This window comes from Nicotiana tabacum, chromosome 13 (assembly GCF_000715075.1).
Source record: "Nicotiana tabacum cultivar K326 chromosome 13, ASM71507v2, whole genome shotgun sequence".
Taxonomy (NCBI): domain Eukaryota; kingdom Viridiplantae; phylum Streptophyta; class Magnoliopsida; order Solanales; family Solanaceae; genus Nicotiana; species Nicotiana tabacum.
Window position 1 is genome coordinate 107,280,044 of NC_134092.1, and position 14,466 is coordinate 107,294,509.

The 14,466-nt window shown below is 38.5% G+C and overlaps 2 protein-coding genes across 3 annotated transcripts; both read left to right on the forward strand.

Moving 5' to 3' along the window:
- Positions 1–9,238: 9,238 nt before the first annotated feature.
- On the forward strand, positions 9,239–13,077 carry LOC107798373 (cytochrome P450 71AU50-like). 2 transcript variants are annotated; one of them, XM_075228283.1, is made up of 3 exons: positions 9,449–9,902; positions 10,018–10,643; positions 12,184–13,077. In XM_075228283.1, exons 2-3 carry the CDS (start codon positions 10,140–10,142, stop codon positions 12,277–12,279), a joined length of 600 nt encoding a protein of 199 aa, XP_075084384.1. In that variant the 5' UTR covers positions 9,449–9,902; positions 10,018–10,139; the 3' UTR covers positions 12,280–13,077. The 2 variants fall into 2 exon arrangements, with proteins under 2 accessions (XP_016476831.1, XP_075084384.1); XM_016621345.2 differs by having other exon boundaries at positions 9,239–10,643.
- LOC107798368 (cytochrome P450 71AU50-like) lies at positions 12,313–12,801 on the forward strand. The gene has a single exon (XM_016621343.1). It carries the CDS (start codon positions 12,313–12,315, stop codon positions 12,799–12,801), a length of 489 nt encoding a protein of 162 aa, XP_016476829.1.
- Positions 13,078–14,466: the final 1,389 nt, after the last annotated feature.

Below are 14,466 nucleotides of genomic sequence, written 5' to 3' on the forward strand. Positions count from 1 at the left end.
CCAAGGAAGGGTTTACATATTTTTTCACGTATCCCTTTACTTTGGGTGTGTTTTCTTTGAGTGGAGATCTTGATTCCGTGATTGCAGAGTTTTGCCTTCGCTACCAAGTGTGTTTGGTACAGGAAAGTCCTTCAGTGTGGAGGACGGTTGCCTGCTTTCGACGTCTGTGCCTAGAAACTAGAGAGGACCTAACCTTAGCTCATATGATGAATCTATATTCCCCCAAAATCTTCCGCGGGGGAATGATAAACCTATGCAAGCGTGACCACCATGCTTTGCTGTCTAGCATAGATGACGACAACGACCGTGAATGAATAGAATAATTCGTTGCAGTTGCCACCAGTGAAATTATTCCAACAACGGCATCATCCTTTTCGGTTGCTTGGAACCGCTCCCGTAAGTTCTCTTTAATATATCTTTCCTTACTAAATATTCTTTCATACTTGTATTGGCCTTTCTTGAAGCTATATCATGCAGTTTTGGCACGCAACGCTCTTGATGCTTTGGGGTGCATCTATAACGTGCCATTGGTTTGAATAAGATGAGGGTTATAGCGCGCAACGCTCTGTACAAGGAGGGCATTTGTTTTATTTCCTATAGTATGCGTATTTTCGAGCAAGTACAATTCTTATATATCTTCTAAGTTTGCCTTAAGAAACACCAGAACATAAATAACGTATCTAAGTTCAAGTCATCGCCTCATTAATATTTGTATATTCTCCTCATAAAGTGAACAGATATATAATGACTCATAAATATTGTTTACCTGAAAAACGGTACAGTTGAATTTGTTCGTAGTTTCTAGACAAGTGAATTAATTTGATCCAAAAAGTAATAAAATAACTGATGAAATGTGAAATACTTAACCTTAGAATGTAGATGAAATAATAGAGCTAATAAGTCCGGGAACAAGGTTTCCGGGCACAACAATGGTAAGATCAAAAGCGAGAAAATCAAATTGTATTAAAATGCTGTATAGAATGTAACATAAGTTAGCCAGAAAAATTCGTGTCTTTACAATGGTAACTGAGCTCTCTATTTATAGCTATGTCTAGGGAAGGAGGTCCTAGGATCATTCCCTTCTTTAATGTCAATTATGAGGGTCATTGATGAAGATGTAACATTAGATATAAATGCCAAATTCCTTGTAATTGGTCATCATCCTTAATGATGCAAAATATTCCGTATTAAATGTTACCGGGCGCAAAGCATTTAATACTACTTTTATGATCATTATTCCTTCCGATGACAAACGGAATAGCTATGTTCGGTGGCCATCTCCATCTTTTGTTCCACACGTCCTTCCTTTAAGCGGGCACGTGTCATGTCGTATTTTTCTCTATACAGATAGTCCCCCTACTTTCCGGTAACATAACTTTGTGTTATCGGAAAGTTGATAGAAATACTCTTTTGGGGGAAATTACTATAATTCCTTTTGAAGGCCACTGACGGTTGATTAGACGCATGTCTCTCCGCATTTAATGCCTCGAACACGTGTCTTCCTATGATTTAGCATGCCTTTTTCCGATTATCGAGGTAATCGTGGCCATGAATTTAGCCGCCAAAATTTTAGTTATACGCATCATCCTTCTCTTATGTACTTCATAATCTCTAAAACTTCTAATTTGTACCTTTATTTTCCAACTTTTCTCTCATCTTCTTCGAAACAGAAATTTTCCTTCCTTCTATTCCAATGGTTTCCTCTTCAAAATGTGCTAGTTCTTCAAAGGGCAAGAACAAAACCGAGGATTCCATTCCTCCAACGGTGGGTTCCATCATCCCAAGAAGGCTTAGTATTTCGAAGGATTTTCCAGAGAAACTTCCAACTGCTAACCCTCGCACATGGGCTTTTAGTAGGTACCCTTCTTCTATTCGACCTTCTAGTATTCCTGCTATGAAGGAGGACTGTCGATGTCATGAGTTGGACATTATTGCTCCTGACCTATCGGAGCGAGTGACCCTTCCCAAGGAAGGGTTTATATATTTTTGCACGTATCCCTTTACTTTGGGTGCGTTTTCTTTGAGCGGAGAGCTTGATTCCGTGATTGTGAAGTTTTGCCTTCGCTACCAAGTGTGTTTGGCACAGGTAAGTCCTTCAGTGTGGAGGACAGTTGCCTGCTTTCGACGTATGTGCCTAGAAATTGGAGAGGACCTAACCTTAGCTCATATGATGAATCTATATTCCCCCAAAATCTTCCGCGGGGGAATGATAAACCTATGCAAGCGTGGCCACCATGCTTTGCTGTCTAGCATGGATAACGACAACGACCGTGGGTGAATAGAACGTTCGTTGCAGTTGCCACCAGTGAAATTATTCCAACAACGGCATCATCCTTTTCGGCTGCTTGGAACCGCTCCCGTAAGTTCTCTTTAATACATCTTTCCTTACTAAATATTCTTTCATGCTTGTATTGATCCTTCAATCTTCGTTTGTTACAGCGACTCTATGGATCCCACCGGTGATAGAAGGCTTGGATCAGTGGGTTCAGAAGATCTTGGACATCATAATGCCCGAAACCCGTTTGTGGAAAGAATTGTCCATTAAGTACGGGTGGAAGGCCAAAAATCATGATAACTTTAATTTATCTCGTTTCCACTTTTTTATGTGTGAAGAACTTGATTGAACCCTTCTGACTTGCTCACGAAATTAGTTCTACCTGCGGGCTCAGTTGATGTCCCTGATGAGGATGTTTTGGCTGACCCTGCTGATGCGACGAGGCTGCTTCAGGAGACACTTACTCGAACAGGCGTCTCCAGGCCTACTTCAGGCGTAAGTGTTTCTTTACGGAGTCCCCGTCCAGAGAACAAGCAACCAAAAAGGAGACGCTCCTCTGCGGCCGGGGAAAAGAATAAGAGGGCAAAGGCTGATGCCCCCGAATCATCTCCAGTGGCGATAGTGACTGGTCCTCCTTCCGGGCCGGTCAGAGACACTGTGATGATCGACGATGATGAAGAAGCTAATGATGAGGGAGCTTCTTTACATAGAAGGATACGATCCTCATCATCTCAACACGATGCTCGACCTGTTGAGACAATTGCAACAGCTGAAGATGTCGTCTCAGCACTTTGGGGAGAATTTGATTTGGTAGATAATGCCAATTCCCGCTCTCAGGCCCCAATTGCTGTAACCGGTACTGCGAGGCTGAGTATCGGGTCCATGCCATCTTTGGTTGGCGAGCATCAAATAACCAACACTGCATTTGATGCAGCTGCTTCTCACTCATCCACTCCATCAGTTTCATCTCCACCTTCACCATCACCAGCAACTGCTACATCATTCTCATCTTCATCCACTCTTCCAACAGCGGTTGCTACATCATCTCCATCGGCCGCACCTGACCATGAAGAAGGTATCCCTTCTCCATAGTCCCCAGTTCATGGGAATTTGGGGAAAAATTATGTCGCCCCTTCTGAAGATCCACAAAGGAGGATGAGTGTTACCCTTTCGGTCTCCACCGGGTGCAACTTGCTTTCGAGGCCGGTGGAGCTTGCTAACTATCTGAAGCCAAAAATACTGGGAGAAGGTTCAGACACACTCTGGGGAGTGTTTGTTGAATAATGCTATGCATAATGCCGCAGCGGTACATTTCTTTCTTCTTCTGTTATTTTTCCTACTTTTGAATGAATGTATTTTGAGTTTTACCTCTTCTTGTTTTGCAGGCCAATTTTCTTGCTTCTTAGGGCCTTCAAAGGCTGATTCGTGAGAAGGAAGAACTTACTTCTGAATGGAATCAGTTTTTGGTGGAACGGGACCAGACTGTTCTCCGCCTCTCGGAACTAGAAAATAAAGCCACCAAGGCCGATGTTTTGGAAGCTCATTTGCAGCAAAGCGAGCAAGAAGTGATAACCCTCAGCCAAGAAGTTGGCCCGCTGAGGGTTAGATTTGATGAAGCCAAGGCTAAATGAGCTGAAGTCCAGGACGCCATTCTTTTTGCAACCGATCGTGAGCCTGCCTTCGCTGAAAGAGTGATTAACTTAGAGGCAACCTTAAACTCCAAAAGCGAAGAGCTTGCTACTGTGGTAGCGAAACATGCCCAGTTGGAGGAGAAGTACAGGAAAACTATCGAGCATGATAGGCTCTATAGTTCAACTGTCCGTGAGCTCGATGTCAGTCTCAAATCTGTTAGGTCCGCCCGGGAAAACCTTCCTACCGAAATTACTCAACTCAAAGAAGAACTCAAGCGCCGAGCGGCTTCCCTCATTGTTGAAAAAGCTTATTCCATATATAGTATGAAGAGAAAAACCTTGGAAGAGGCCAAGACCGGTATCATTGACATTGATGCCAAAATTGCTAAGGCGAGAGAGCTTGAGTTGGCTTCAAAAAATGTACTCCCGACGCAGTCTGACGCTCTAGGTTCTTCTGATTTCGGTTCCTTATTTTTAGAAACTGAAGAGGGATCGGAAGGTGATGATGCCGAAGACCAAGCTGGGGAAAACATTAAGCCATCGGTTGAACCAACTCCCGAGAATGCGGATACTTCTCTTCCTGCTGATTCCGGAGACGCTGCAGCTTAGATTTTTCTTTCTTTTTCTATTTTGTACCTTTATCACTCTAACGCTCCCTTGTAAATAAAAACATATTTTTTGCTTAAGTATCGTTTGAGTCTTATTTTCGTTTTGAATATTCATGCAAGTCCTTAACTTTCGTACTTGCTTAAGTATTCTGCATATGTTGTTCTGTTCGTGCTTTATTGTGTGCAATCTCAGATGCTTTTTCTTCGAAGCATTTTGGTTCCGAGAATTATCCCTTTTACATGAGGGTTTAAATAAGTATTTGCGCAATTTTGCTTTTTGCGTGTTTTTCGTATGCAGCTTCAGGTGTATTTTTCCCCGATGGCATTATGGATTTCGGGCATTGATTCTTCCAGAACCAACCCTTTAACGTGAGGGTTCTTATAAGAAAGGACCCTCTTATGTTTACGGTGCTCTTGAAGAGGACGTCTCTTGTTCATTACGGCACAAACATTTGAAGTACTTGTTTAACTTTCAAATGGTAAAATTAATCGTCGTTCAGACAAGAAACAAGATAAAAACAAAAGGATTTCATTTCATTTAATTCCTTCTATTTTCAAACGTACATAAGCATTTTGCTATGCAGAAACGAAATTGCCATGACTTGTTGCTATAAAACAAATTACCATGATTTGTGGCTATCTTGTACAACTTGTTTCTACGAGGCTGACTGTGCAGTCCCTGAACACTATGATGTATTATGTTCCGGATTTATGTTCCCCAGTTGATGTGGCATTCAGTGTTGCCTGGCATTCAGTGTTGCCGTAACCTCATATCATTTCCCCTAGTGTTCGAATGCGAAGAATGCGAATTGGAATACTGGAAACCTTATACCTTCGAAGATCCCACCAATGAATTGCTAGGTAATCCTTCACTCGGCAACATATCTTGTTTCCCATTAGGAACCCATGCTATCGAGCGAAAGAATACCTAACAATCTTCTAGTGGTTTGTGCTCGTGAACGATCGGGTAACCTCTTTTCGGTAGCAAATTTAACTTCCCGGGGGAATTTGCTATAGAAGTAAAGATTATCTAATCGTCCCCGAGTGGAAACTTGCTTATTTGCCTTGTTATCAAAGGTCTTATCATTGTTGTCTTCGTAGTATACTTTCCATTACTGCCTCGTTAAAAAACTTGCCAGAAAAACCCAATTGGGACAAAAACTGAACGAAGTGAAAAAGAGTGCAGCACGTACTTTCCGTTTGACTGTTTTTTGTCAGAAGTAATATCTTTTTAGGTGATCCACGTTCCAGTTACTGTGCAACTTGTCTCCATTTTGGTTCTCCAACTCGTATGATCCTTTTCCAGTGATAGCTGAAACCCGGTAAGGGCCTTCCCATTTTGGGCCTAACTTGCCCGAGTTGAGTTCCCGAGTGTTTTAAGTTACCTTCCTCAAGACCAAGTTTCCTACTTTGAAATATTGGAGGTTGGCCCTTCGATTATAATAACGCTTCATTATCTGCTTTTGGGCTACCATTCTGACACGCGCCAAGTTTCTGCGTTCCTCGAGCAACTCCAAGTTGATAGCATTGCTTCGTTGTTTGATCCTTTGCTCTCCTCAAAATACCTTAAGGTTGGTTCCCCCACTTCCACCGGTATCAAAGCTTCTGCACCATATACAAGGGAAAAGGGAGTCTCTCCCGTGCTTGACTTGGCCGTTGTTCGGTAGGCCCATAGAACCCTAGGTAATTCTTCGGGCCAGTTGCCTTTTGCTGCTTCCAACCTTTTCTTGAGGTTTTGAATAATCCCTTTGTTTGTTGACTACGCTTGACCATTTGCACTCGGATGATAAGGTGAAGAGGTAATCCTCTTTATCTTCAAGTCTTCAAGGAACTTTGTAACTTTTGTGCAGATAAACTGTGGCCCATTGTCGCATGTAATCTCTTTTGATATTCCAAATCTGCAAATTATATTTTTTCACAGGAGGTCGACCACTTCGCATTCTCCGATCTTCTGATAAGGACATGCCTCCACCTATTTAGAAAAATAGTCAGTCAAAATTAAAAGAAATCTTACCTTTCCAGGAGCGAGTGGCAGTGGTCCGATGATGTCCATCCCCCATTTCATGAATGGACACGGGGACATAACCGAATATAGGGGTTCTGCCAGTTGATGTACTAGTGGTGCGTAGTGTTGACACTTATCACATTTTTGTATGAAGCCTTTGGCATCTTGTTCCATACGGGGGCCAGTAATATCCTACCCGAACTAATTTCAGCACCAAAGAATCTGCACTCGAGTGGTTGCCGCATATCCCTTTATGGACTTCTCTCATGACATAGTTAGCTTCTGATGCTCCTAAGCACCGAGCCAACGGGCCTTGAAAGTATTTTCTGTACAACTGGCCTTTCTTGAAGCTATAACGTGCAGCTTTGGCGCGCAATGCTCTTGATGCTTTGGGGTCTTCGGGCAACTTTCTTATTTTTTGTTTGTTGATTTAAGGTCTCACTCTGTTTGTTTGTTTTTACGGAAAAGGGTCAAAATTGCTCTTATACTATTGGATATTGTTTAAAATTATCTTTCTTTATATTTGGTCGATTGGGTCCCTACCTTAATACTCTTGTTCAAATCTACCCCTAATTTAGACGGCAAGCCATGTATCGTTCCCCGACTGAATTGACCAATCTCCAATTTAAAATACCCAAAACCATCTCTTATCCGCCCATACCCGACCCTAAAATCGTCACTTTCAATTATCCTTTCGTTCGCCCCACTATCATGAAAAAAATTCCACCCTATTCGGATCTATCTCTGACCCGAATCTATTTTAGTCAAATCTTCTTCTTCGTTTGAAGCTTCTCTCAGCATCCACTGGTTGTTCATGACGTCATTTTTAATCGTTGAAATTCAAATATAATAAAAACAGAGTGGGTAAGCAACCCCTTAAGATTCTTAAGCTTAAAGTAACATTTTATTTCTTTGATTAAACCCTTTTAATTTCTCACCAATCACTATCCCCAACTAACGCTTTTTCTCTTCAAAAATCTTAAAGACCACTCTTTTATTCACTAAAATTGAGGATTCTTCAAGATCTTGACATCATTTTGAATTTTATACTGAAAAAATGAAACGGTTAGCAGCGTTACAACAAGGTCGCTGGAGCAACAACTTTAGAGGATCGTTAGATTCGTTGTCTGATGGGTATGTTAAGTCTCCGGCGACTATTTTCTGGCTTGTGCCACATGGGGTTTGCTCTTTGATCAGTTTAGTTTTGGGTTTCAAGTTTTCACGCTTAGTGTTCTTCCTTTTTTTCACTAATAGTTCTTCACCATCTCCAAACAGTGTTTTATTTCATGATCCGACTAAGATGACATCATTATCCGGTAATAGTACAACGACGATGGAGGAAGAGGTGGCGGTGCTAAGGGGGAGTAGTAGTAGTAGGGTGCTGGTAGGGCGGCATGTGATATTTAATACAGCCGTGGCGCCAACCAAATGCTATTGAGGTGGAGTTAATTGAGAGTGGCAGGTTTAGGGTCGGGTAACGGGGCAGATAAGAGAGACTTTAGGTATTTTAAATGAGGTATGGGTCAATTGAGTCTGGGAGTGACACGTGGCTTGCCGTCTAAATTAGGGGTAACAGTAGGGATCCAATCGACTAAATAGTATAACGAAGGACAATTTTAAACAATATCCCATAGTACAAAGACAATTTTGACCTTTTTCTGTTGGTTTTAATATCAACAATGATGTATCCCTTGACACCATGAGCTCGCAGGACATTAGCTACATATTCCTATTTGACCAAGTTTTTTTTTTGGCCAAAAGTATTTTTTTTGTCAAAATTATTTTTTCTCAAAGTTAAAGTGTTTTGCCAAGTTTTTTTAAGAAAAAAAGTGCTTTTGAGTAGAAGCAGTTTTTGAGAAGCAGAAAAAAGTAGCTTCTCCCAAGAAGCACTTTTTTTAAAAGCACTTTTGAGAAAAATATACTTACAAATACTTTTTAAAAGCTTGGCCAAACATTAATTGTTACTCAAAAGTACTTTCTAAATTAATTAGTCAAACACAAAATATTTCTCACAAAAAGTACTTTTTTAAAAAGTATTTTAAAAAAAAAAAAAAATCTCAAAATCTGACCAAAATGCTATTCAGGGAGGCCAGTTATGTGGCAGACGCTTTTGCTGGCTATGGACAGAAGAAATGTACCCCTATACGGTTCCAAAAGAAAAGGAAAAAAAAACTTTTAAAATTACGAGGACCAACTTAATTAACACAATAGATTGTGTAGGAGGTGATTTCAAGAGTTAAAAAAGAGTGTAAATTTTACCAACAAAGTTTAGAGTGGGAATACAAAATGCTGAATTTTCTATCTTTCAGGGAAATAAGTTTCATATTACATGATAGATAATTTAAAAAAAAAAATATTTAATGGTTCGGGAAGAACTAGATTTTACTTATTTTAAATCAACTAGAGATATTTGAATATAATGTGTCATGGCCACCCATCATTGGAAGATTTCATTTGGCTTGTCCAATAAAAGAAATGACATTAGTATTTATTGGTATGAGGCCTCCTTTAATTGTTTTTTGAAAAGTGGGTAGGTAGCTAACAAAATGTGCAGAGCCATAGCTAGAAACCAACAACTAGCAATTCAAATAGTGGTCCACCTATAAATGCATATAAGACAGATGATCAAAATTGTCAAGTAGCATAAATATTTACAGGGGTAGCTATAGTACATGCATTTATCAGCCATTAAATTTCTCCATGTGATGATAAAATGAACACGAAAATTTCCTCTCGGCGGTCCATATTTTACTCGTACCATTTAATTCACAGTCTACTTTTATACCAAGAGTGTTAAATACTCTTTCATTCTTAATCATCGAGTTCGAGTTCGGGATATGGAGTCGCCTTTGTAAAGAAGCGTTTTACGTCCTCCCCTCTCCAATGTGGGAATGAACCTTATTTCCAATAAAAATGCCAGCAAACAATCAAGGCGGAGGGTCTCACCAACACACTTTTCTTTAAATTATCAATAGCATAGTTAAATTGTATACTTGAAGTCGGTGCACAAGTTGAAGAGCTATATATGAATTTTTCCATTTAAATATGACCGTCAATAAGTGACCATCGTGTTCCCCAAGTAATGGAGTATTTTTGTTACCTTTTCCCTAAATAAAATTTCTAGTTTTTTGTTCTGTGGTCTATCCTTTTCCCCTCCATTTCCACAGCAATTTTTCTGCTCCCAGAAAGAGCTATAAGTACTATACCATTTCAACAACTAAATTAGTAGTAGCAAAAAGGGTGTGTGAATTCCATCCATGGCTTCTCTCTGGCTAGCTATTGCATTAATTGTCCTGTTTTTTCTTCTTCAAGAATTAATGCGAAAAAAGAAGAAACTTCCACCAGGGCCAAGAGGGTTTCCAATTCTTGGAAATCTACACATGGTAAGCGATAATCTTCACCAAGATCTTTACAAAATAGCCAAGAAATATGGCCCTATACTGACTATCCGCTTTGGTCTTGTACCTGTCATTGTTGCTTCCTCTCCTCATGTTGCAGAACAATTCTTGAAAAACCACGATTCGACTTTTGCCAGCAGACCGTACCATGAAGTTTCTCAGTACATCTTTTATGAACGGAGGAATCTTGTCTCAGCCAAATACGGACCATATTGGAGAAACATGCGCAAATTGTGCACTCTGCAATTGCTAAGCAACGCCAAGATCCATCAATTTCAGCCTATGAGGAAACAAGAAGTTGGAATTCTTGTGAATTTCCTCAGACACGCGGCGTCTGAAGGCACTGTGATTGATCTTAGTGCTAAAGTTGCATCTCTTAGCGCGAACATGTCTTGCCTAATGATATTTGGGAAGAAGTACATGGACGAGGATCTTGGCGAAAAGGGCTTCAAAGCTTTGATTCAAGATATACTTCACATGGCAGCATTGCCAAATATTGCCGAATTCTTTCCATTCCTTCGTGTTCTTGATCTCCAGGGGTTTGCTCGTCGTATGAAGGAATTAGCTCAGCTTTTTGATGGGTTCTTAGAGAGGGTTATCGACGAGCATGTTCAATCCACTGAGCAGAAGCAAGCAAAAGACATGGTTGATACACTGATGAGTATTATGCAATCTAAAAAAGCTGAATTCGAGTTTGATCGTCGACATGTCAAGGCTGTTTTGCTGGTAATTTTCACTCTGAATAGTCTAATTGTGCATTGGTTTTTGTCTGCTATTTATGGTTTTAAACCTTTGTGAATGATGCTCATTATGGTATTCAGAATAATGGAAAAATTAAAAGCGCATACTCCCTTCCAAAATAATAGCAGGGAAATATGTATGTTTTGTATAAAGGGCGGCCTCTTGCACTAAGCTCCCGCTATGTGCAAGGTCCGGACCACAAGAATCTATTGTACGTAATCTTACCCTACATTTCTGCAAGAGACTGTTTCCACCAAATATGTATGTTTTGTATATTAACTATAAAGATAGATATATTATACATAAATATACACTTTATATACTTAAGTGTGTGTGTTTTCTATAGGAAAAATGCATAAGTACCCCCGATCTATAGTCGGATTTCCAATTACACACTTAAACTTTGCTAGGGTTTTATCACCCCCTGAACTATTTTAAAGTAGAATAAATATCCCCTTGAGAGATGACGTGGCACAGAAAATGTGTTCACTTTCTTGGAGGCGTGTGAGAACATAAAACTGTCTTGAAATTTTATTAAATGTCTACATATATCTTTTTACTATTGGATACTTTACAATTAGTTATATTTTATTAATAAACACAATCTCCAACACATTTAATTATTTCCGGCCACTGTAAGGGATTCCCACAAGAACTTCGACGAACTCCTCACCGGAAAAAATGGAGTCCAGCTTACCATTTTCATCTTCCTTCACTTTTATTTTTACCCGTACATCCTCATTTTGCAGCAACAATAAAGATCCAGTAAAAACTATCAACTATTGAATTAATATATGAAGATAATGATGGTTTGGCAACTCTAAACTTGAGATTATCAAAACCACCGATGACGATAACGATTCTAAATTATTTTTATTTTTGTACTATCCTCTGGGAAGTTCTCGAGGATTAATAGATCTACCTTTCTTTTATGTTGTACTCTAATTGATCGGGCGTTAATTAGTTGAAATTATGTTTGTATTAATGTAATAAAGTTCTATGGTTTGGGGGAAAAAGAAGGTGGTGATGAATGCGATAATAGGTGAAATAAAAATTGTGGAAGTCAAAATTTTCTTTTGAAGGTGGTAAAGATATTGTGTCTGATGAAGCAGGTATGATAATGGTAATTTTGGGGTTGTTGATAATGGAGGCGAGAGAAAGAACAGAGAAAGAAAGGAGAAGATTGAAAAAAACTGGAAAAAAGTAAAAATATTGAGGCACGGGTACTCCATCACACAACATAGATATGGTTGTGATATTTTAAGGGTAAATTTATTCCATTTTAAAATAGTTTAGGGGATAATAAGACCCCGTAATAGTTGAGTATAGTTGGAAATCTGGCTACAGTCCTTTTCTATATGCTGACTAGCGCCTGCAATTAATTTTGGTCGAAGGGCCAAAAGAAAAAAGCCTAATAAAATATGCAGTATGTTTTTGCTCCTTAAATCGTAGAATGCAAATTTTAGATTTCCAATTTTTAGTATGCTGTGAGTTTAATAGCTAAAGAATATACTGATGTATCCAGGACTTGCTGATAGCATCTACGGATACTTCATCAACAACAATTGAATGGATTTTAACAGAACTTTTAAGGCACCCTGATGTGATGAAAAAACTTTAGTGTGAGTTGGAACAAGTAGTTGGTAAAAACAGAATGGTGGAAGAATTAGACTTTGAAAACCTACAATATTTGGATATGGTCATAAAAGAAAGTTGTAGGCTCCATCCAGTTGCTCCATTACTTATTCCTCATGAGTCCATTGAGGATTGCGTAATTGATGGTTTTCATATACCTAAAGGATCTCGACTTTTGGTCAATGTTTGGGCAATAGGGAGAGATTCGGACACTTGGCTTGAGCCAGAAAAGTTCAAACCTGAGAGGTTTCAAGGAAGCAACATTGATCTTGGAGGACAAAATTTTCAACTTTTACCATTTGGCTCTGGCAGAAGAAGCTGCCCTGGTTTGCAGCTTGGACTTACCATCGTTCGTTTGGTGGTTGCACAATTGATTCACTGCTTTGATTGGGAGCTACCAAATGGCATGCTGCCAGAACATATTGACATGACTGAAAAATTTGGTTTAGTAACAGCTAGAGCTCAGCATCTAATGGCAATTCCTACTTATCGACTGCATATGAAGTAAAATGCAAATAAGTCAAGAAGATGCACCGCCTTTGATTTGAATATGAAAGTAGAAGAGGGGATGATCAATTGAATTGTAGCCTTTGTAAATAGCTTGCTGAAAAGTAAATTGCAGAAAATATAAATGACAGGTATATTTTATACCAGTTCGAATCTAATGTGGTATCCTAATCCAATCTCCTTGGATTGCAAGAGAGTTATATCTGTAAGCTCTTTGTGGTAACTTGAGTACGATACTAGGTGGATTTCCTATGCATACCACCAATGTTTTCACCAATAATTTGTTTTTCTCCGGTTCTTTTCTCTTTCATTTACAAAGTAAATCTACTTTAGGTGAAATATAATGCTTCGGTAAGAGTAAAAGAGAGAACTTGTGAATGGGTAGCCGACTGTATACAGCTTCGTCTTTCTCTTCTTCAATATATATAGCCCGGTAGATTTGAGCTAGCCGTTGAGAATATCTTTCTTGATTTCTGGTAAGTTTTCCTTGACTTATGTAAATCTTAAGTGATCTCGGAGGGATAGAGATATTCAACCCAAAGGATTTGATCCTTGGAAAATTTTTATATATGCCTAATGTTTTCCAAGATAAAGCTAGAGGTTTTCAAACATTTGCCTTCAAATAGATTATTTTTCCTCTTGTCTAGCTGTGTCTTTGCTTCATTCTTTCCTTATATGTCTTCAATCTTCTGAATGGATTGTCTCGGGTCTGTTTGGTATAGCTGCATCTTAGCTTCCTTCTTTCTTCTGGAGTTGTTACATAGTTACTCCTGAATTGTTCCTTTTTCTCCCGCCTTTGTCATCAAGTAACAAGAAAAACAACGCACATATAGAGTACACTAAATAGAGCATAGGAAGTCAGTCATACACAAATATAAGAGCATAGCAAAACAGTAACTAGTAGAAAGTTAACTAGGAAATAAAAGCAGTCAGTTTCGACATCCAGTCCAGAATGAAACAACAAAAGGTCTGAACATCAAGCTACAGAATCATAATTTGACTTACAAAAGTAGAGGTTTTAATATAAAAGTAGAGTTTTTAATATAAAAGAAAGATTTTTTTTAGATATATAAATAAAATAATAATTTGACTTACTTAAAAATGGATAAATAAATAACTTTCCTAACCTTCAGTTTCCCATTTTTTTGTTCCTCCATTTAAAAATTTGCTCATTCTTCCTTAATTTGTCCAAGTCAATCTTTTTTTTTTCTAATCTCTTCATATTTCAGAAAACCCTATCTATTTTTGTATTTCTCGTTGATATTCTTACTCACCTTCTTTTTCTAAAATTTCACTAGTTCAAGTGTTCAACAATACTTTTAAGCTTACAATAGTTCTATACTTCTATTACTTTATAAAATCTTATCTAAGATCAACAATATCTCAAGAAAGATTAAACAAGTTGGCTATATTATAAATCGAGCAAGAATTATTAGAGAAAATTGATTATAAAAATATTATTAACAACTTTATATCTCAAAAAGTTAGAAGAATAGACTTCAAATAAAAACATATCTTATAACTTTCTTTTAAAAATTTAGGCATCATATTAAACTTTGGCTTTAGGCTTGAGCCGCCCCTGTACCCTGTCTAAATTGGTTAATAACTTTTTAAAAGTCATATAAATTTTAGAAGTCCTCAATTATCCGCCAACATATTAAAAAAA